At 52.7% G+C, this 19,775-nt stretch overlaps 2 protein-coding genes across 6 annotated transcripts in view; one reads left to right on the forward strand and one right to left on the reverse strand.

Moving 5' to 3' along the window:
• The first annotated feature begins 3,355 nt into the window (after nt 1-3,355).
• On the forward strand, nt 3,356-8,421 carry HTR6 (5-hydroxytryptamine receptor 6). Its single transcript, XM_005229623.3, has 3 exons — nt 3,356-4,145; nt 5,770-5,928; nt 6,195-8,421. Exons 1-3 carry the CDS (start codon nt 3,363-3,365, stop codon nt 6,588-6,590), a joined length of 1,338 nt encoding a protein of 445 aa, XP_005229680.2. The 5' UTR covers nt 3,356-3,362; the 3' UTR covers nt 6,591-8,421.
• Nucleotides 8,422-9,604: 1,183 nt separating this feature from the next.
• Nucleotides 9,605-19,775, reverse strand: part of TMCO4 (transmembrane and coiled-coil domains 4) — a 41,144-nt gene continuing 30,973 nt past the window's right edge. For 3 of the 5 annotated variants that reach the window (XM_055800910.1, XM_005229624.4, XM_055800907.1), the window contains exon 14: nt 9,605-10,366. In XM_055800910.1, coding sequence (XP_055656885.1) covers nt 10,034-10,366 — 333 coding nt within the window. In that variant the 3' untranslated portion in view covers nt 9,605-10,033. The other 2 variants (XM_055800909.1, XM_055800908.1) reach the window with 2 other exon arrangements.

Genomic DNA, 19,775 nt, shown 5'->3' on the forward strand with positions numbered 1-19,775 from the left:
AGCTTCAGGGGAGGCAGGCAGTGGAGAGCCATTTTGCAGATGAAAACACAAATCTTTTAAAGGTCCCTAAGCCAGGCTCTGCCCAAAATCGGCCCTAAGGAGCCATCCCAGGTAAAGGATGGAATGAGGTCCTGAGGATAGGTTGCACTATCGGAGGCCGCTGCGTTAAGCCCTGGCCCACCCTGGATGTCCTCACCGAGGTCTCTTGGCCTTCCCGTTTCACTCACTCTGGCTCACCGGCCCTTTTTTTCCCCACGTTGGCACTTGAGTGGCTGTTGACAACCTGGTTTTGCTTTCCCTGCTAGCAGTACTGGAGAGCAGAGCTGGTGGAAGCCACGGGCCCCTGCCGATGTGCCCAGCGGCGCAGGGGAGACAGCAGAAACAGGCCAGCAGAACTGCCGGAGCAGAGAAGCTTTTGCAGGGGCGATGGTAGGATTTGAACCTTGTTTTAAGGCAGGTTTTTTGATTTTTTTTCAACACTTTTACTTCGATCAATTCAGATTCGCTTCCCCAGCAAATACATCCAAACCCAGCGTGCGAAACCTCCCACATCCCTGCCTGTGGAGGGGACGCTCCCCATCCCATCTCCTCTGAAGCAAAAGCTCTTGGAGATACCCAAGATGCTGGTATGGTTGGAGCGCAGCGGGGCTGGGGGGGAGGTTGGCTTTGCACCGTGGCAGGGCTTCCTCGCTCAGCGCTAGCGTGGAGCAGCTGGGATAAATCTGTGCTGCTGCACTGCTGGGCCCTAGCTGGGGGGGCTGCCGCAGAGCGGGCTGTGGGGGGCTTTCTCGCTTGCTCCCAGCACAGATGGGGCGAGGAAGTGAGGGTTTCCTGGTACAAGCACTTTTCTAAAGAAACCTCCTGCTGCGATCAGAGCCTTGCATGTGTGTGCTCTGCCCTGGGACGCCTGCCAGGACCGAGTGACGCAGAGGTGGCCGGGGAGGTTTGGCTGGGAGCATCCAAGGAGAGGGTCCTGGGGAAGCAGGGGAAGGGTGGGCACCGTGCACAGCAGCTTGTCCTCGATGGCAGCTGCTTCCCAGTGAACAGCTTTTGAGGGGCACGGAGATCCGGGGGCGGCAGTGGGGGGCAGATGGGCTGTGTCCGCGCTGGGAGGTGAGCCCTGCTTTGCATCTCCCCGTCCTTGGCTCCGAGATGGTTTCCAGGCCTGAATTACCCGTTCAGCCACTGAGAAAAGCACGACAAAGTTGTTGAAAAGGTGATGAGAAAAGTAGGTCTTGGTGAAGAGACACATTTCTGCCTGGGGGTGGGCAGCTGGGCAGCACAGCCAGTGCTGGGGGCGGGCATGGGACAGGGCCGGTGGGGCGCGTGGCGTGCACAGCTGGCCCTCACCCCCACATCTGCAGCAGCATCGTCCCAGGGGAACGTGTTAGCAAAAGCTGTGGCAGTGGCGCAGGGGAGGAAGGGGCAGCAGCCGGCAGCGTCTGGCCCTGTGACCACAGGGGTGGGTGCCAGGGGCGCAGCGGAGACGCACGCGTGGCTCTGGTTTGTGCTGGCATCGGTGCCCTCGGCGTTGGTCTCCCCACCAGCGGGAACTGCAGCCATCTGTTGGAAGAAAAGAGCCCCTTTTGGAGCTGGAAATTAAACCCCCCCAAATGAGTCCCTGCCGAGCCCCCCGAGGTGCTGGCCCTGGAGCGTGGAGGTGGTCGCGTGGGGCACCCAACAGCACTTACTGGTTCAGAAGTGTCTTCTGCACCACAAGGGGCGGAGAAGCCGGCGGGACCCGCTGGGTCCTCTGACGTGTTGCCTCACACTTGCCAAAGGGCAAGTTGCCGTGGGTCCAGCCAGGGTTGCCCCTGCAAAGGGGGGCCCCGGGCTGTGCTGCGGGCAGCCCAAACAGCCCTGGGGCAGAGGGGCAGCCTTTCCCCTCGGCTTCTGCTTCCACCCTCCAACCCTGGCTGCCGAGGGCTGGAAAACCGGCCAGCCGGTCCTCCCGTGCCTCTGGCCGCTTTCCGGGCAGGCGACTGGGGGCGATGGCAGGCAGGTTTTGTGGCTTTTTATTTGGTTTTGCAAAATTTTGCTTTTTATCGGCGGGTGCAGAGGATGGAGCCTGGCTTTTGGTGCTGTCGGCCGGGCGTAGGGACCTGCTGGCCTGTGGGTCGCTGCCCACCTGCCAGGCGAATGCGGGGTCGGGGTCTCCAGCGCCGGTGGGGAGGCAGAGCCCAGTGCTGGCTGTCTCTTTAAGGCAGGAGAGGGAACTCTCAGGCTGCCACTTTGTGGAGTTTAGACCAGATCCATGTTTTCATTAGCATTTCATTTCGTCTCCTCCTCTCCCCCCGCAACCCCCCGCCGGCCCCACCTCCTCCAAATCGGCATTTCTGCATCCTTCTCTGTGCATCACCGAGCAGCAGGTGAAGGTCCGGCTGGCACCTGCACACGGACACACACCCCTGCTCACATCCCTGCGCGCTGGACGCACCTCTGCCAGGGGAGAGACACCTTCCCACACCCCTGCGTGTTGCATCGTCCTCCTGAGGGGCGAGCCTGGCTGGGAGCATCCCTGTACTCGCCTCCCCCGGCGGGGAGCATCCCTGTACTCGCCTCCAGGCTGCTCTGCCTCTCCTTGCTGGCTCTGGCTGCAGCAGCAGCAAAGCGAAGGCACAGAGGAACTCGGGGGGGGGGGGGGGGGGGGGGCGGGGGGCGGGGGGCGGCTTCCGCTGCCCCAGGGGGCAGAGCTCTGCAGGTAGCCAAGCCCAGCTCGGGGGGCAAGAGCTGATCCTCTAAGGTCCAGAGCATCCCCAGCATCTGGAGCATCCTGGAGTCCAGAGCATCCGCAGTATCCAGAGTTTCCTGGGTCCCGAGCATCCCCAGCATCCAAAGTATCCTGGGCCCAGGGCATCGCTGGCATCTGGAGTATCCTGGGGTCCAGAGCATCCCTGGCATCAGAAGTATCCTGGGGTCCAGAGCATCCCAGCACCTGGAGCATCCAGAGCATCCTGGGGTCCAGATTATTCCCTGGTCCAGCGCATTCAGAGCATCCAGAACATCCTGCCATCCAGAGCATCCCTGGCATCTCGAGCATCCCAAGCCTCCCTGGTGTCCAGAGCATCCCCAGCATCCAGAAGCAGCGAAGCAGCGTCCATGGACATCGTGGAGCAGGGGGATTTGCAGGGACGAGGAAATGCCTGTCTGTGAGTAACGGGGAGGGGAACCTTGCTGCTGCTGCTCGGCTCCTGGGAATGTCACTCTGCCCTGATCGCCAGTGAAGAGGGAGAGAGGGGGAAGAGAGGGAGAGGAGGAGGAGGAGGAGGAGAGGAGTCAGGAGGACGGACACAGAGTGGAGAGGGAGAGGTGGTGCTTCTTCCCCCGGCGCTGGCTCTGGCGATGATCACCTAGCCCAGGTCATGCCTGGAGAAGGTCCCCGCAGCTCCCGAGCCAGCCCTGCCCCCCGGCTCCTCATGGAGGACGATCTGGGCGCCCCCAACGCCAGCATGCTGGGGGAGCACTCGCTGCTGGTGGGGAGCAGCTGGGTGGCCGCTTTCCTCTGCTTCATCATCCTGCTGACCACGGCAGGGAACTTCCTCCTCATCCTCCTCATCATCACCCAGCGCTCCCTCCGCAACACCTCAAACTACTTCTTGGTGTCCCTCTTCATGTCCGACCTGATGGTGGGGCTGGTGGTCATGCCCCCCGCCATGCTCAACCAGCTGTATGGGCGCTGGGTGCTGCGGGGCGACTTCTGCTCCCTCTGGTACTCCTTCGACGTCATGTGCTGCAGCGCCTCCATCCTCAACCTCTGCATCATCAGCTTGGACCGCTACCTGCTCATCATCTCCCCCCTCAAATACAAGCTGCGAATGACCTCCTGCAGGGCCCTCTGGCTCATTCTGGCCACCTGGACCTTGGCTGCACTGGCCTCCTTCCTGCCCATCAAGATGGGCTGGCATGAGCTGGAGTTCGAGGTCCGGTCCCCCAACGTCACCTCCCAAGGGGACGAGGACCAGTGCCGGCTGCTGGTCAGCTTGCCCTACGCCTTGGTGGCCTCCTGCCTGACCTTCTTCCTCCCGTCCGCCGCCATCTCCTTCACCTACTGCCGCATCCTCCTGGCAGCCCGCAAGCAAGCGGTGCAGGTGGCTTCCCTCGCCTCCAACGTGGCCACCGCCACCACCACCGAGACCACGCCACAGGTAAGGTGGCCCCAGGGACGTTGCTCCTGGCGGACCCCAGTGATTTGAGTGCCTGGGGGGGGGTCTGCCCTCCAGGTGGCCTCGGGGCTGGAGCCAGCAAAGGGCTGGAACCAGCAGGGAGGGAGATTTTGGGCAGCACCCACCTCCCTGCTGTCCCCCCAAGGTGCCCCGTGTCTCACCCCAGCGATGCTGCGCTTTTAAGCTGCTCAGGAGCACAGTAACGGCATGAGCAGAAGCAGAGAAATAAATTAAGATACAGGCGAAAGCGCTCAGTGGTGCAAAATAAATGCGGTTTCGCCCCACTCTTGGCGAGCGTCATCCCGGAGGGTTTTAATCTTATCTGACTTTCCACTCGTAAATCTGGGCCGTGGTGGGTGTGAGACATGCGGGGGAGAAGGAGTTTAATTAATAGCACATACCAAATTCTGGGGAGCACCTTGTTTTGAACAGCCGGCTTCTGTTTTTGTCACCTGGTCTATAACGGCAACTGCAAAATGCTTCCGTACTCGAGCGCTGGTTCAACCGGCGTGTGTGTTTTTATAGCCAAAACGTGGCTGCCCTTGTTTGTGTTTCTCCGGGAGAAGGTAATTGCCACTAAATCTAACAGCTTTAATTCCTTGTAATAGGCTTTATTGACCTCATATCCTATAGGGAAAAAGACAAACTTAATTGCCTTTAAATACCTCGACTTAGTTTGCTGTTTTCCTTTCTTTTAAGGAGCCAGGGCTCTGAGCTGGCCAGCTCTCCCGCACATCAGGTGTGCCAGGCTTCCCAAAGGAAAATGGGAACGGAAGAACCAACGGGCAATATCATAAAATGTTTATTTTCCACCCAGACCCTACGAACTCACCCTCCGCAGCCCTGCAGCCCGGCTCCCCGAGCGATGCTCGGTGCTTTGCTCTGCCGTGGCGAACCAGCACCCACCCCGTGGCTCAGCGGCGGCGAGTGTCCCCGCGGGCTCCGGGAGCCCCACATTGGTGTGGGGGGTGGGTGTGAGCTGAAAACAAAATTCAGGGAACCCCTGAGTTTCATCTTTTTAACATCTTTTTGTTCTCTTTTGGGGTAGGAAGCTGAGTGGCAATGGGGCCTCAAGTAATTCCGGCAGAAGGCTGAGATAACAATTTCAGACTGCAGGAGTGGATAGAGGCCTGAGTTAGTTGTGGTGTTTGTAGGGTGAAATGTTTGATGTCCTGCTTTTAAAAATGTAATTTTTTTTAAAAAAATGTAATTTTTAAAATGTAGTTTGCTGCTCTAATCAGCAGCTAGAGCTGCTCTTTAGGGCATGCTTTATCCTGACCAAAACATTGACTGAGTCGGATTTTTCTATAAAAGAACAGCCTAATATACAGTATTACAAAATAGTATTAAAAAATCACTATTTTGCAGTAAAAAAACCCCAAAATACTCTCAATGTTGAGGGTTTCTGTTGCTTCCTCTTCCTGATTTGTGGTTCAGGGCTGCGGCGCTCGCCGCCCTCCTGCCCCTTGTGAGACGGGGCACAACGGCGGGTATCGGTGGGGGATTTGCAGCCCAAACGCCCCTTTCCTTGGCGGGGGCTGGCGGGGGTGCCCGTGGCTCTGGCCTGGGGACAAGCGCTGGCCCACCGCCCCCTGTCCCGCTGCAGGTTCCCCGCGCCCCCAGCCAGCCCGCGGCCGGCAGCGAGAGCAGGAGGTTCGCCACCAAGCACAGCAAGAAGGCGCTGAAGGCCAGCCTGACGCTGGGCATCCTGCTGGGCATGTTCTTCGTGGCTTGGCTCCCCTTCTTTGTCACCAATGTGACGCAGGTAAGCACGTCGGGCGGGCTTATGTCGGGTTTTCAGAAGTTTTACGCTTCGAATCCAGCTGGGCTCAATCTTAGACACCTGCGGGTCTTGCTGGAGAGCCTCTGGGGTCAAAGATGCAATTTCCTCAGGGAGCAACGGCAGGAAAAAGCCCTTCAAAAGGGTTTGGAAGGTTTCCTTCAAAAAGGAAATGCTGGCATGCCTGGGAAACCGCTCCGGATCGGGGCCGAGGTGGGAGATGCTGCTAACCCTTGCTGTCCCCCCGCCAGGCAGTCTGCAGCTGCGTCCCGGCCGGCTTCTTCGACGTGCTGACCTGGCTGGGGTACTGCAACAGCACCATGAACCCCATCATCTACCCGCTCTTCATGAGGGACTTCAAGAGAGCCATGGGCAGGTACCTGCCCTGCTGCCGGCGCGCGGGGGAGCCCCGGCCCAGCGCCATCTCCCTCTCCATGAGGAACTCCAACAGCGGACCACGCGCCGCCACATCCCTCAAGAACGTCCTCACCCTGCAGGCGGAGACCGACTCGGTTGACTCCGGGGCACTGGGGAATGAACAGGGCCTGCTGCCGGCCGGCGGTGGCCCCCCAGCCCCCAGCCCCCGCTTGCTCAACCGCTTCGACGCGGGGCCGCAGCCCAGGCAGCTCGGCACCCCCGTGGCCTGAGCCAGGGTGGCCTGGCAGGGGGTTACGGGCCACTGTGTGCTGGGACGGGTCCCCCAGCCCGGTGCAAACTCTCCAAGGGGCTGCTCTGCTGCAAGGCTTCTCCCTGCCCGCACCTCGCTGCCCGATGCCCTCTCCAAACACGACGGCATTTCCTCGGAGAAGGCGCTGCCACCGAGCACTTCGGCGGGTAGGTTTAAACGGCAAAGCCGCATTTTACCGCTGAACGAATCTGCCTCGTTTCTCTCTGTGTCCATGCCACCTTTGCTCACCGTCACCGATGCCTCGCCCTTTTCCAGAGCTGCTTCTTGTGGCCTTTTCATCCCCAGTTAGTCCGAACCTCGGGCGCCTGACGCTTCCGCCAGCCTCCGGCTCCCTAAACTTCAGGCCAGGTTTCCAGCTTCCGCTGACACGGCTCAGCCGATCGCCTCCCTTACCCAGTGTGCCCAGAGGAACGGTGGAAACCACGTCCTGAGACTCATGGACAAGGGGTTTGGGGCCGCCTCAGGCCACAGAACGTCACTTCTCCTTGGAGCTTAATTCCCTCACCTGATCTGGGCTCTCCCTGCCTCGGTTTCCTGCCAAACTGCAACACAGCGAAACCACCGTGTTTGGTCATGAGCAGCCTGCACTACGGGGGATTAAATTTGATGCAAAACGTCCAGCGCTGCTTTCTGCAGATGCAGCAAGAGAGTGGGCGTTCGCCGCGGTGGTGGTTCCGTGGGTATCCTGACAGTAGTAAGTAACGAGATCAGCTTCCCTTTAGATTTCATCCTACAGCTTCCTATTTCTGGCATCCGACCATCACACTGCGCTCTGACAATCCATCAATTTTTAGATGATGCTGTTAGAAAACACACCTTCCCCCCCTCCCCCTGCTTCAAATAAGAATCTAAACAAATACTGTCTTTTAAATAACAATGCCAGCCCCCTCCCCCAACACACACACAGAGCCACAAGCAGGGGGAATAGCGAGTAGTGTGGTAAGTGGGCACTTAAAAAATAATAAATGCTTTTAGCAAAGTCTTCCTCAAGTGCCTTTCAGACGCAGAGGCAGGTTGGCCGCTGGCTGCTGTGCCCTCCCTGGCCTCACACCCCGCACCCCGCGCTGCCTGCGGCACCCTAAGGTGCTCCTGGAACTCACGGTCACACAGAGAAATGAACACAGAGTGTCCCTTGGGTACGGGGTGCTGCAAGAAGCAGCCACACGCCAAGCCAGTCTCATTAGTTTTCTTTCCACGTTGCCCACGTATATTCCAGAACTGAACAACAAGTGTTTTTATGAGTAACTTGACATTTATTTGCCACAAATCCCCTTGCAGCTGACGGCCGGCCCAGCGGTCAGTGATAAACGACCGTGACAAAGGAGAACTGAGCACAGGTTCAAACATCAAACTGTTCAATACATTTTTGCCACGTAGCTGTGGCCACGTAGCTTGAGTTTGGTATCAAGCACGAAGGTAAAGATGTGCGTCTTTCCACAAATGGCTTTATATAAAAACATACTTTGACTCCAACTCCAGTTAAAAAGGAGCAGAAAAATCCACGACAAACTCCGAAGGTCCATTGGGTGGGTGGCTCCGCAGAGACAGGCTGCAGGAGATGGAGAAACAGAGACAGCCTCCTCAAGCCAGATGTCCGAAAGCAATAATGCACTACCCTCATCGAGCCAATTCTTTGTAACGAGGCGTTTGCTTGGGGACAAATCCTCTGGTGCAGTGGAGAAGTCAAGCCCCTTCCCCGCAGGCAGCAGCACCGCCGAGCAGCGCGCCGGGCCCACCGTGGTGGGACCCCATAGCCTGTGTCGGGATATCTCCCGTCGCCCCGCAGCAAGGCATCATGCCAGAGGCAGAGATGAAATAATGTAGTTTCAGGATCAGGTAGGAAGTAGCTGGTCGACGGCCCAGCTATCTCAAGACAGATGTGTTCCTGAATATGATCAAAGAGCTATAACGTCTCTCAAATGACAGAGAAAACCAAGAAAAGGTGTTTATTAATGGTGTTCCTGGCGTCATATGGAAACTGGACTTGCTAAATAAGCTGCTTTTGATCACAGCTCAAATTCCAGTGTGAATACTGGACTCGGTGGCGGGACGGGGGGACAGGAAGAGCCGGGTGCTGCAGCCAAAGCCATGGCACGCTGCCAGGTTGCACCGCTGCCCCCAGAAACCGCCGCGTTTCCCACGCCGTGAGCAATAATCGGCAGGTAAGGTCCAGGGAGAGAAGGGAGAGGTGGTGCTGGTTAAACTGGTGCTGGAACCGGGAGGGAGGAGGACTCGGTGTGAACCGAAATCGGAAGCTGCAGGCGCAGTTATTTCCCCCTGTGACTCAACAAGACCTTCCAGGTGTGGGTGTGGGAGGGTATTGACACCCCTCGGCGCTTGTTTTGAAGCAGGGAAGCACAGGGGTGCTCTCAGCTGGGGCCTGTCCTCGCCGTGCTCCCGCTGGATGTGCTGCCTTGGGCTCAGCAGCAAAACAGGCCAGAGAGGGACCTTTTGTGGAAGATGTGGATCAGTCCCGTAGGGTTCTGGAAGATTCTGCAAGGCAGGGGATGTAAAGCAGGGTCCCTCCCTCCGGTTTGAGAGGGGGGAGAAGAGAGCGGATGCCAATCCACTTTTATAAAGGGAGGTAGAAATCAAACAGATTCATATTTATCCTATGCCAAGTATTGGTTTTCTTCTAAGCCAATTAAAAATATGTCCAGAGGGGGCTTTTAAGGCTGGAGAAGTGTGTGGGACACAAAACAAAAGTCTCTGTGGGTTGCTGGCTTGCAAAGCCTGGGAGGAAATTTCACAAAGTAATAAATCATAAAAAGCCCGCTCTGTTTCTTCTGCTGTCTTTCACCTAGGGTCTCAACGCGCGTTTCTGACAGGACTGAGGGGAAGAAGGGCAGGCAGCCCGAGCCGTACGCCTGCCCCGTCAGCGGAGCCGCAGCGGGGACGCCGAGACGTACATAGCCGGGCAGCCAGAGCCCGCAGCACACCTGCTCACATGAAACCAAAACCCCAATCAACCACTGCGGGAAAAATGGTTTTAATTTCCTAGTGACAAGCCCCTCTCCATGATATGCTTAAAAATACCCGCAGAGCCACCTGCTTTCCCAGGAGTTACATAGCAGAGACACAGTCCCTAACGGTGACAGCTGCTTCCCTCAAGAACCAACGCGGTTTGTGCGAGGAGGGAAGTGCCGCCACTTCCTGAGCAGTGCTGATTCAGGCAGGAACCAGCCCTTCCTTGTCCATGGGAGATGCCGTGGGTGGCTGCTCCAGAAGCTTTGATGCAGCAACACGCCGCTGCCACGCTCCAAGCTCTCGGGAGGGTCTGCAAACGGCAGCTACAGCTCTGCCGGCTCCACCAGTGCTCCTTTGGGAATCCTGCTGCAACAGGATGGTGCTTTGAAAGCGGTTTTAGTGCTGGCAGAGCATCTCTGCCTAACACAAAGAGCTCTAATTTGCTCCTTTGCCTGCTGCCTCTTTCTTGCCGTCCCCACTGTTCGAACAGTCTGGGCAGGGGAGTGAGGCTTCTCCCCCAAGACAGCTGGGAGCATCAGGGTGCTGAGCACGGCCGGCCGGGAGAGCCTCACCATCGGCCGCATCCTCCTCTCGCACCGTGTTTTCCTCTTCCGGAGCCTCGCGGCCCGCTGCCCGCTGTGATTTCTTGGCTGGAGGGGAGAAAAGGCTGCCGCTGCCCTTCTCTTCCGGACAACACTCCTTGGTTTTAATGCCCACAGCTTTTAGGATCGTGTCCATTTGCTTCATATAGTCCAGGTGGCCGTTTACCTGCAAGCAACAAGAGTCCTGTTAGTGGGGAAGCTGCAGGGAGCGCAGCTCCGTCAAGTCCTTCATCTCCAGAGCCAGCACTGTCGTGAGGTTTGGGTTTAGCTCTGAAAGGCTGGAAGAATGAGGTCTGAAAAACGCAGTTGACCACTGAATAACCTGAACTGGCTGCTGCTGCTGCATTGCCTCTCCTCAGTAACATCGTTACAATGTTTGTAACATTGCTGAGTTACAAACCCCCAGACTCTGGGTGCCACAAGAGTAAGAGAGGAGGCGATGTGCCACAGTGAGAGACACCCAGGTAGGAGACAAGTTGTCTTAGTTCAGCCCCTTGTTCTCTGCTAAATTACGTGTCCTTCCTGTGCCTTAGCTGCCTTGTAAAAGCAAAAATTATCTTACTTAAAGTAGAATATAGTCATTAAATCTCACAGCAGCTACCGAGCGTGTTAAGGTTCTTGGCCGGAAGGTGCACTGATCTGTCCCACACCATATAAAACCGGGAGCCTGAGAGTTATGGGTTCATAAACCACATTAAAGTCAACAGCACATGCAAAAACCCCACACATTTTTATTGTAAGGTGATTTCCATGATAAGATAAACCCTTCTGAGAGGGACGTTGGAATGCGTCCTTCCAGTCAGGGCACAGGAGGGAGAGAAAACCTCCTCCGCAGGTCGTCGTTGTCATCCACAGCAGGCTACCTGGCTGGGAAGGCAGAAGGTCCCTTCTGTGTCAGGGGTCCTGTGCAAACCCAGCGTCTGAGGCAGCGACAGCAAAGGTTCTGCCAGAGAGCAGCCTTCAGAGCTCCTTGGCTGTTGTGCTCACAGCCGAGATGGGAGGAAGCGCTTGTGAGCGCCAGGTGGATTTCCAGCTGGTTTCTCTGTGGAGGGGAAAAGCGCGGGGAGGCTGAGCTGGGGCTATTTTGATGGTGCATGCACCAGCCGGCCTACAGATTTCAGCACAGCTTCAGGGGTCTGATTTGCATCCTCAGATATTTAACATCTTTGGTAAATTCAATTTCTAACACTTTACATCCTTCCTGACCCCGCCAGAAAGCTGTCTCAGGTAACACCACCTCCTATTTTCCCCAACCTTACTAGTAATTAGGGAATTTCCACAGCGGGGAACACCCACCACCACAGCCCTGGGTTTCCCGCTTCCCGGCCACGTGTAGGAGCACCCCAGGAAGGGGCTGGCTGCTCGTACGAGGCGGTGAAAGCCCTTTGCAGAGCAGCCCCGGCCCCCCGCTGCACTCCCTGCCGGCTCAGTCCCACAGGCTGGCTGGTGCCTGGGCACCCTGCCTCGCTGTGCGGCCAGCAGGGTTACCAGCACCTCTCCCCAACCCTAACACCAGCCTCCTTTCCTGCACGGGCAAAATTCAAACAGTTTTTGAGTGGGAACGTTTGGAGGCGCTTAGGACTTGGAGCAAAATGAAGGATTTAATCAGCACATTAGTAATGCAATATGTGACTTTCATCAGTCCAGATGGCTCAACAGGCTCTTGATGTTTTGAACAGATTAGTTAATTAAAATAACCATTGAAGGGCTAATGGACTGGCTGTTAAGATGCGTACATGTTCTCTGAAAAAGCATGAACTCCCTACACAGTGGGAAGGCTTGGTGCTAAAAAAGAAATGAGTGCAGCGTTGGACAAGGCAGAGAGAAACAAGGAAGAAATGGACTTACTGGGAGGGGTTGCTGAAGCCTCTTGCTTTGCTGTATTCTGAAACCTCTACAGTCACCGCAAGCTGCCTGCCCTGGCCACCACCCGGGGACCTCTCAGCCTCTTCTCTCACCTAGTCATGAGTCAGAACAAATTTCCTCTGCCACCCTGAGGGCTAGATTTTCATAACGCTTCATTATCCAGCAGCTTCCACTAAAACCATGGGGAACTCCTCTTCCTCGAGCACCACGATCGCTGAGAGACGCTGGATAGGAGCAGTTCTGAAGAGCTGAGCCTTTCCTCACGCAGCTAAAAGAGAAGCTGACCCTCCTGAAAGTCTGTCCCTTACTGCAGGTCTGCCAGCACCACGACATCTCTTCAAAGGAAACCCACTGCTGTTTCCAGGATAGCCCACAAAGCCGGCCCAGTGCAAGCCCTGAGCAGCACAGGAGGAGGCAGGACTCCTTCTCTGCTATATTGTGATATTAAATACCGAGCCACCAGCAAAAGAACAGCAAACATACTGCCTTGCCACTGTGAAGCCAGCCTGGTGGGAAAATTCAGCAATTTCATCTCTCAAGAGCCTGTTTTTATCTGCAAAGCTGAATTCCTCCACTGGTAGGCTGCACTGGAGATGGGATGGGAACATCTAAAACACTGTAAGGGACAATAAAATTTTACAGGGAAGTAAAGAATTGTTTTAATATTTTCCAGAACAAAGTGCAGGAAGCATTTAAGAATAAATGGAATAGAAAAGTGTTCTTGTAACCAAAGCAAATATGTTTCTGCTTGTTACAAGGAAATGAAAATCAGTGTGCTTAGGTGACTTCTCCCCTGGTATATCTGATTTTATGGTTGCTTTGACTCATTAGAAAACACAAGCCAGCCGTCTGTGTCACTAATTCTGCTGCAGGACTATGGCACGGCACCGAAAGATCTCCAAAGAACTACAGGCGATAGCATCGCTCAGCTGGATCAATCGGGCAGCTGAAAGGAGGCGCCAGTTCAGTAAGTTTGGAAAAGTTTTCAAGTTCAAATCCACCCAAAAAGCATCCAAAATATCGTTAAGCCTATCAGCTGCATCTATTAAATTCAAATAGAAGTCTTTCTGTTTGGTGCAATAAGTGCCTCTGGTTATGGTGTCATAAAAACACAGTTCAATTTATGGGAGCTTTGAAAACAAATTATGTCATCCCTGGGCCTGCAACCAACTCACTGGTGGCCACTGTAGCAAGGCGAGCTGTGAGCTCTGCAGCGCAGATGCTGCTCCCCATGCTAACGACAGCACTTCTAGCTGGAGAGGGACAGGGGACAGCGATCAGCGTGTCTGAGAAAGGATGATAATGGAATCCATTTGCAGTTACCACGCAGCTCTCTCCATTAATGGTCAGCCAGAGCAATCTCCACGGCTCTGCTCAATTGCCTTTGCAGTTGGTTTTCCCCAGCGTTGCAAGAGAACGGATAGAGCAGCAACGCAGGATCTATCCAGCTCTTTTGGACTCTGCTCAATATGGCAGAAGAAGTCTTTGCTTACTCCAGAGCCAACTGTTGTAAGATCCTGTCCAGCTTCCTACAAAAAGAGCTCCGCCGCCGATCCCAAGCAGCCAAGGCAAGGAGTGCACACCGGCTCCAAAGCCTGGCACAGCGTGCGGAGCGCTTTGCTTTGCAGGGCTGCGTAGTTTGCCAGAGCTCAGCTGGGTTCCCTTGGCCTCTGCCACCTGCAGGGACAGATACAGGACAGAGCAGCTGGGCTGTGCCTTCCTCCTGCTCTCCTTGACCAAACATCCTAGGGATTTGCAGAGGATCCCTGAGGAGCACAGGAGGCATGCAGCACGAGTGGAGCACGCACAGGTACCCTCTGCAAGTCACAGGAGCGCAGGTCATTAATATGGCTCAGAATTTCACCTCTTTGACTTGTTTTGAGCCCATTACATCCAAAAAGCAACTTTATTGTGCAGGAAGAAGATACCCTCAAGTTAAAACATCTCTCCAGGGCTTTGTTATTTCAGCAGGAGCAGTAAAGACTATCTTGGAGGCCACTGCAGTTTCAGGATTCCCTTTTGGCAAATACTGTCTGTTTTAATAGAAAACGGTATTTTGTGTTGGATGAAAAGAGTTAACAGAGTGAGCTGCAGTTTCTGAAGCTCAGCTAATCATCACACCTCACTTTTCAGCAGTGCTTTCTTCCCACTATGGTGCCAGACACTTTGTGTACACACATAATGAAATGCAAACTGCCTCCGGGTGGCATATCTCAATAAAGCCAGCTCAGCAACTCTTGCAATTGCCCGTTCAACTCTTGGGTTTCCTCTCCGTTTCCAACAGTGGCAGTGAATTTGTCTTTCAGGAAGAGAACCGGAGCGCAACCCTGCGCACTGAAATAAACTGACAGCCAGTTCTGGCGTGGCATTGGTACAGAAGGGAAGAAACTCGCATGCCACTCTTCCTTTCCAAAAAAATCCTCAGTTCTGGGTACTGCTTCCAAAGCCATGCAGCCGTCCTCTTCCAGATGGTGGCAAAGCCTGATTGATTATAGGACTCTCAAGCTATGCCAGGTTATCACTCAAAATGCAGTCATCCCTGCCAAGCTGGCAGGCTCCTCTGCTCAGAGTTATTCCCATGTGTCAGCGTAAGCCTTAATTCAGAGTGCTGGGTATACCCAGCATGATAGAGGGCATTCAGCCTGGTGGAAAATGTCCTATCTATTTTCCACAGTTTTCTGAGAGCTTCTGGCAAAGATCTTACGCTGCCCAAGCTGGGGAATATGGCTGGACCTGCCAAAAGCCAGTGGCAGAGCAGATTCCCATAGCGAGAACGAGAAGAACATGAAACAAACCTGGAAAGAGGCTGTGGCTGAATTAAGCTAAAATAGAAATAAAATTCTTCTGTTTGGGTTCTTAGGAAACAATGTTTTCAAAAGTGAGGGCAGTGAACACATCCACTGATTCAGAAGCTGTCATTTAAATGGATTTATTAAAAAGTGTGAATCTGGCATCTGTGTTGCACTATAGGTATATCCTGAGCATTAGCAATTCTCGCTTCCAGCAGAGGAGAAGCTAATAAAAACATATTTGAGGAAAACTCTATAGAGCTGAATTTATTTTGAAAATACTGTCAATGTCATTTGCATTATTCCTCTTTAATGTTTCTATTTCTGCTCTGAAAAACTGACGGAATAAAGATTGGAGCATGATTCAGCTGTAGCTAATAGGCTTTGCTTCTAAATCAGTCCTTCACACAATTACAGTTTTGTGAGTAGACTAAGTCGCTCGATTCTTATTTTTCTCCTCATTTAACAATTAACTTGACCGGTAAAAGTTCTCCTTCAATTACAGCAACATGTCTTGAGCAAGACTGTAATTTTTACATGCAATCATCTTTCAGCCACAACTTATTGATCAAGTCATTCTCACCTCCGGGACAATAACTGAGGGATGTTACCCTCAGACAGCACTCAGGCAGTTTCACGCCAATGCAGTAACTTTTTCCAAGGACTTTTCCCATCAAACTTTGATATGTTTGGGTTTTTTTGTGGGAACATGTCAGTGTTGAAAATTCTGAGTGAACACTTTCTTTTGCTGGATTTGTCCACTGCTGAATAACTCTGCCAGCTTTACTCTCGATTTACCTTGACCAATTCCAAGAGGACTGATGGAGAGGAGTGAAACACAGAATACAACAAGAAAACAGAGGAAGTAAATGGAGGAAATCAGTTTGGGAAGCCTGAAGCCCTAAGGGGGCGAGATGGAGAGCAGCTGTATGTCAGCGATGACGGGCAGGATAAAGTTAGGAAGAAGGAGCTTCATAAATTCTGGATCAATAAGACAGCCCTTGAAAGAGTTTCAAGGGAAAGGTACCTTCACAGGTGGCCTTCTGCTCACAGGTAACACGCTCCGCACACTGAGCCATGAATTTTTCAACCGTTTGCACAGCTGCTGGTGACTGGTTTTATTTTGCTGATGCTCTGACAACTACCAGAAGTGGAATTGGTTCTTTTCTCTAGCTATCGGGTTGGTGTCTGAACACTCGGGAGTCTTTCCAGCTATATCAAAGTTGCAAAACATGCCACTCACTTTTAAGGTGGCTATAATCAAATACTTATTTTTCAGTGCTAATCCAAGTGCAAATTATTTACATTAGATGCTATAAAGAATGTTTTCAAAGGCCCAGCATCAACTGTGCATATAATTATCACTGGGGAGTAATCTGAACATCATCTCTTGGCCTCAGAAGAAAAGAGATCTCCCAAAACGAAGACTGGATTGAGGTATTGAACTGGAGTGTTCCTAGAAGTAGCTTAGGGGACCCAGGTATCTGATGTTATAAACTACAGCAGTCCACTAGTGATCCAAAATATCTGCTATACCGATCAAGCCAGGATTATGGAGAATTTTTCAAGAGTCCAGATGAAAACACTGAGATGAGATTCAGTCTCCATAGTCAGGATGATATAACAGGACCTGCCTGCAGTGGAGGATGACTCCTCTGTAACACCAAAAGGGACTGATCACCCTCCCTCTCCCCATCTTGCTCCAGGAATACACAAGATTTGGCAGCTGAAATGTTACCATCTTCGTGGCTTTCAAACCAACTTCTCAGCCGAAGTCCACAAAACAAGATTGTTTTTGGTTAGCTAAGGGAATTCCTGCTGTCTCTGGGGACAATGACCTGCTCTCACCTTATTCACCCCTTATGAGTTGATGGTAATAATCTGTCTGGGCAAGAAGTCTTGGGCATTTGGGAAATTTCCAAAGCTATGGAGCAGTGCAACACCTCTCCTTAGCAATGTGATCTCCTACAGAACCATCACACTGGGACTGCAGCCAGTTTAAGCCCTGACCTCACCCTAGTGTCGCTGGGGCGGCAGGCAGTGGTAAGCCTCATGGTGCTTTCAGCTACAGGCAGCTAACATCAATAATATGTGCTGTTGTAATTGCGAGATCTCAAACACGTCAGCTGAAAGTGTGCTGCAGGAGAAAAACCTCACGTACACAATGTGTCAGCTAAGTCAGTCTTCCCCTTGATTAACACTTTTAATTGGATGTTGCAGCTGAATTTTCTTTCCATGTTAGCTGAAGAGGTTAGGAACAAAGTTCAAAACTGAACACAAAAATTATACAGAATTAGCGATTGTGTTCCAACATAAGACAGGAGATAGAAAGCTGAATTCTCTATCCTTAATTCACCTTACCGTGCTTTGTGTAGCCACCCTTGCAGAACCAAATGTAATTAACACTACTTAGGGAAAATTCCCACTGCTTTTCCTGGCTGTTTTGCTGGACTAGGGTCTGTGTGATCAGGTGAGCTGCTTGCAAAGTCAACAGCTACAAATGTGTTCACCGCAAACCTGTCAAGAATGAGTCTGCAACATCTGGCTTTGCAAGAGCAGTCCTGTTTCCAAATGCAAGGTGCTCTGATATATATGCAATGTAAAAGAAGCTCTATAAAAGGTGAAAAGTGATGTAAATTCTTAGGCTCCATGGGAGAAAGATGTCATGGTATGAAAACATTGCTGGTTACTCAAGTGGAATAGCAAATTTCGTTTGTTGAACTTATTAGATGTAAATGTAAACTACTTGTGGATCTTTCTACAATGTGGCACTTAATCTCAGCTTTTCTGAAGGCGAGGGGTGCAGTCCCAGCCATTCAGCTTTGCCCAGGGTAGTTGGGGTCTCTGAACACTGTACACGCTCAAACAGATGTTGTGGAAGTCCACCATGAAACGATACCCACATGTTCCACGCACAATGGAGGAAATGGGAAAATTACTTCTATAAATCTGCAGGAAGGCCATGCTGTTCTGGCACCACACTGCTTCGGAGTGGCAGCACGTATGTGAATTTTGGCACCAGCCTTATGGAGTAAAGGCTCAGGGAGTACTATAAAATGGTTCTCTCTGCTCTCAGAAGCAGATAAATACCCCCAGCCTCCCAAAGCGTACACCAAGGTGAAGCAATACATCTGTGTTGAAGCAAGGAGGGACATGGGCTTTTGAGGTTTTTTTCTGCCACAAAGCAAAAACAAACTGCAAGTTACTAATGGGTCCATTTGCACGCACTTTATGGAAAAGGTTTTCCAGTTTCTTCCTCTGTTCTAACATACTGATATTGCCAGCACCCTCTGCTTGCATCCCAAAGGGAAACATTCATTTAATATGTATTCAATGTGTGATTCTTGGAATTCCCAAATCAACAGCAAGAAGGATCACAGAAAACTAAGCCACTGATGACTCCAGGGTTGTAGGGACATGTGAAGAGGAAGAAATCATCCCTGTGACCTCAGAGCCAAGCAGACACATAGACTTGTTTCCCAAAAGGCTTGCAGGTCCCCAGATCTGAGAGAAGGCTCTCTGGGCCCCTTCGAGCCGCTGCCTGAAGCCAAGTTCTGCTCCTAGCTCTTGCTTTTCTGATCCTGTTAATGCCTGTCACCATGGGAGGTGGCACTGCTCATTTGAAACAAATGAAACAAAGGTGTAATGAGACATAGGCAACCTTTTGCCTTTTGAACTTCCCAGGGTTCTTAATTAATCCACATTTCGTAACGACAATTAATTCTTTCCTGCAAGTCTTGGGAATGCAGGGGAACAAAACACAGTTTGATGCATTTAGGGGAAAAAAGCCCAAGTCACAAAAGTGCCAAATCAGTTGGATTTCACAAAATTCAGACTTTTCATCTGCTTACGGTATTCATGTATGCTGGGTACCTGCTTGGCTGAAGGCCAGACTGCCTTGGATTTGTTTGCCTTCCCTCATAATGGGAATACCAGGCCCCTCCTCTAAGACAGCTTTTGGAAAGAAAAATCAGTTATTCCTGAGTTAGTCTAGAGCTTAACGATGGTGTCGATAGGGTCGAGTGCTTCTGGGCAAGAATCGGGGGGAAGGCTGACGATGCAGATACCTTGGTGGGAGTCTATTATAGACCACCCGACCAGGGTGAAGATGCAGATGAAATGCTCTGTAAGCAGCTGGGAGAAGTCTCACGACCGCTAGCTCTTGTTCTCGTGGGGCACTTTGACTTACCAGGAGTCTGATGGAAATACAGTCCAGCAGGGAGGACACAGTCCAGGAGGTTCCTGGAGCGTGCGGGAGGGACCTTCCTGGTGAGGGAGCCCACTGGGGAAGGTGCCCTCTGGACCTGTTGTTTGCGAACAGAGAGGGGCTGGTGGGTGATGTGATGGTTGGAGGCCATCTGGGGCACAGCGATCATGAAATAATGAGTTTTAAATTTTCATTGAAGTAAGGAGGGTGGTCAGCAGAACTGCCACCTCGGACTTCTGGAGGGCAGGCTTTGGCCTGTTTAGGAGCCTGGTTGCCAGAGTCCCTTGCGGGGCAGCCCTGAGGGTCCAGGGGGTTCAGGGAGGCTGGACATCCTTCAAGAAGGAAATCCTGAAGGTACAGGAGCAGGCTGTCCCCACGTGCCGAAAGATGAGCTGGTGGGGAAGACCAGCCTGGCTGAACAGAGAGCTTTGGCTGGAACTCAGGAAAAGTTGCGCATGGGGAGGTTTAGGTTGGATATTAGGAAATATTTCTTCACCAGAAGGGTGGTCAAGCACTGGAACAGGCTTCCCAGGGAAGTGGTGGAGTCCCCATCCCTGGAGGTATTTAAAAGACGTGGAGATGTGGTGCTTAGTGACATGGTTTAGTGGTGGGCTTGGCAGTGCCAGGTTAATGGTTGGACTTGATGATCTTGAAGGTCTTTTCCAACTTACACGATTCTATGGTTGGTTTGTAATCATTGTCATAAAGAGGGC

The sequence above is a fragment of the Falco peregrinus genome, chromosome 3 (assembly GCF_023634155.1).
Source record: "Falco peregrinus isolate bFalPer1 chromosome 3, bFalPer1.pri, whole genome shotgun sequence".
NCBI lineage: Eukaryota > Metazoa > Chordata > Aves > Falconiformes > Falconidae > Falco > Falco peregrinus.

Excerpts from the sequence above, each read along its gene's own strand:
- HTR6 (XM_005229623.3), top strand. The coding sequence starts at position 3,363 with ATGCCTGGAGAAGGTCCCCGCAGCTCCCGAGCCAGCCCTGCCCCCCGG. Across the intron at positions 4,146-5,769 it reads CCACCGAGACCACGCCACAG|GTTCCCCGCGCCCCCAGCCA; the intron begins GTAAGGTGGCCC and ends GTCCCGCTGCAG. Across the intron at positions 5,929-6,194 it reads TTGTCACCAATGTGACGCAG|GCAGTCTGCAGCTGCGTCCC; the intron begins GTAAGCACGTCG and ends TCCCCCCGCCAG.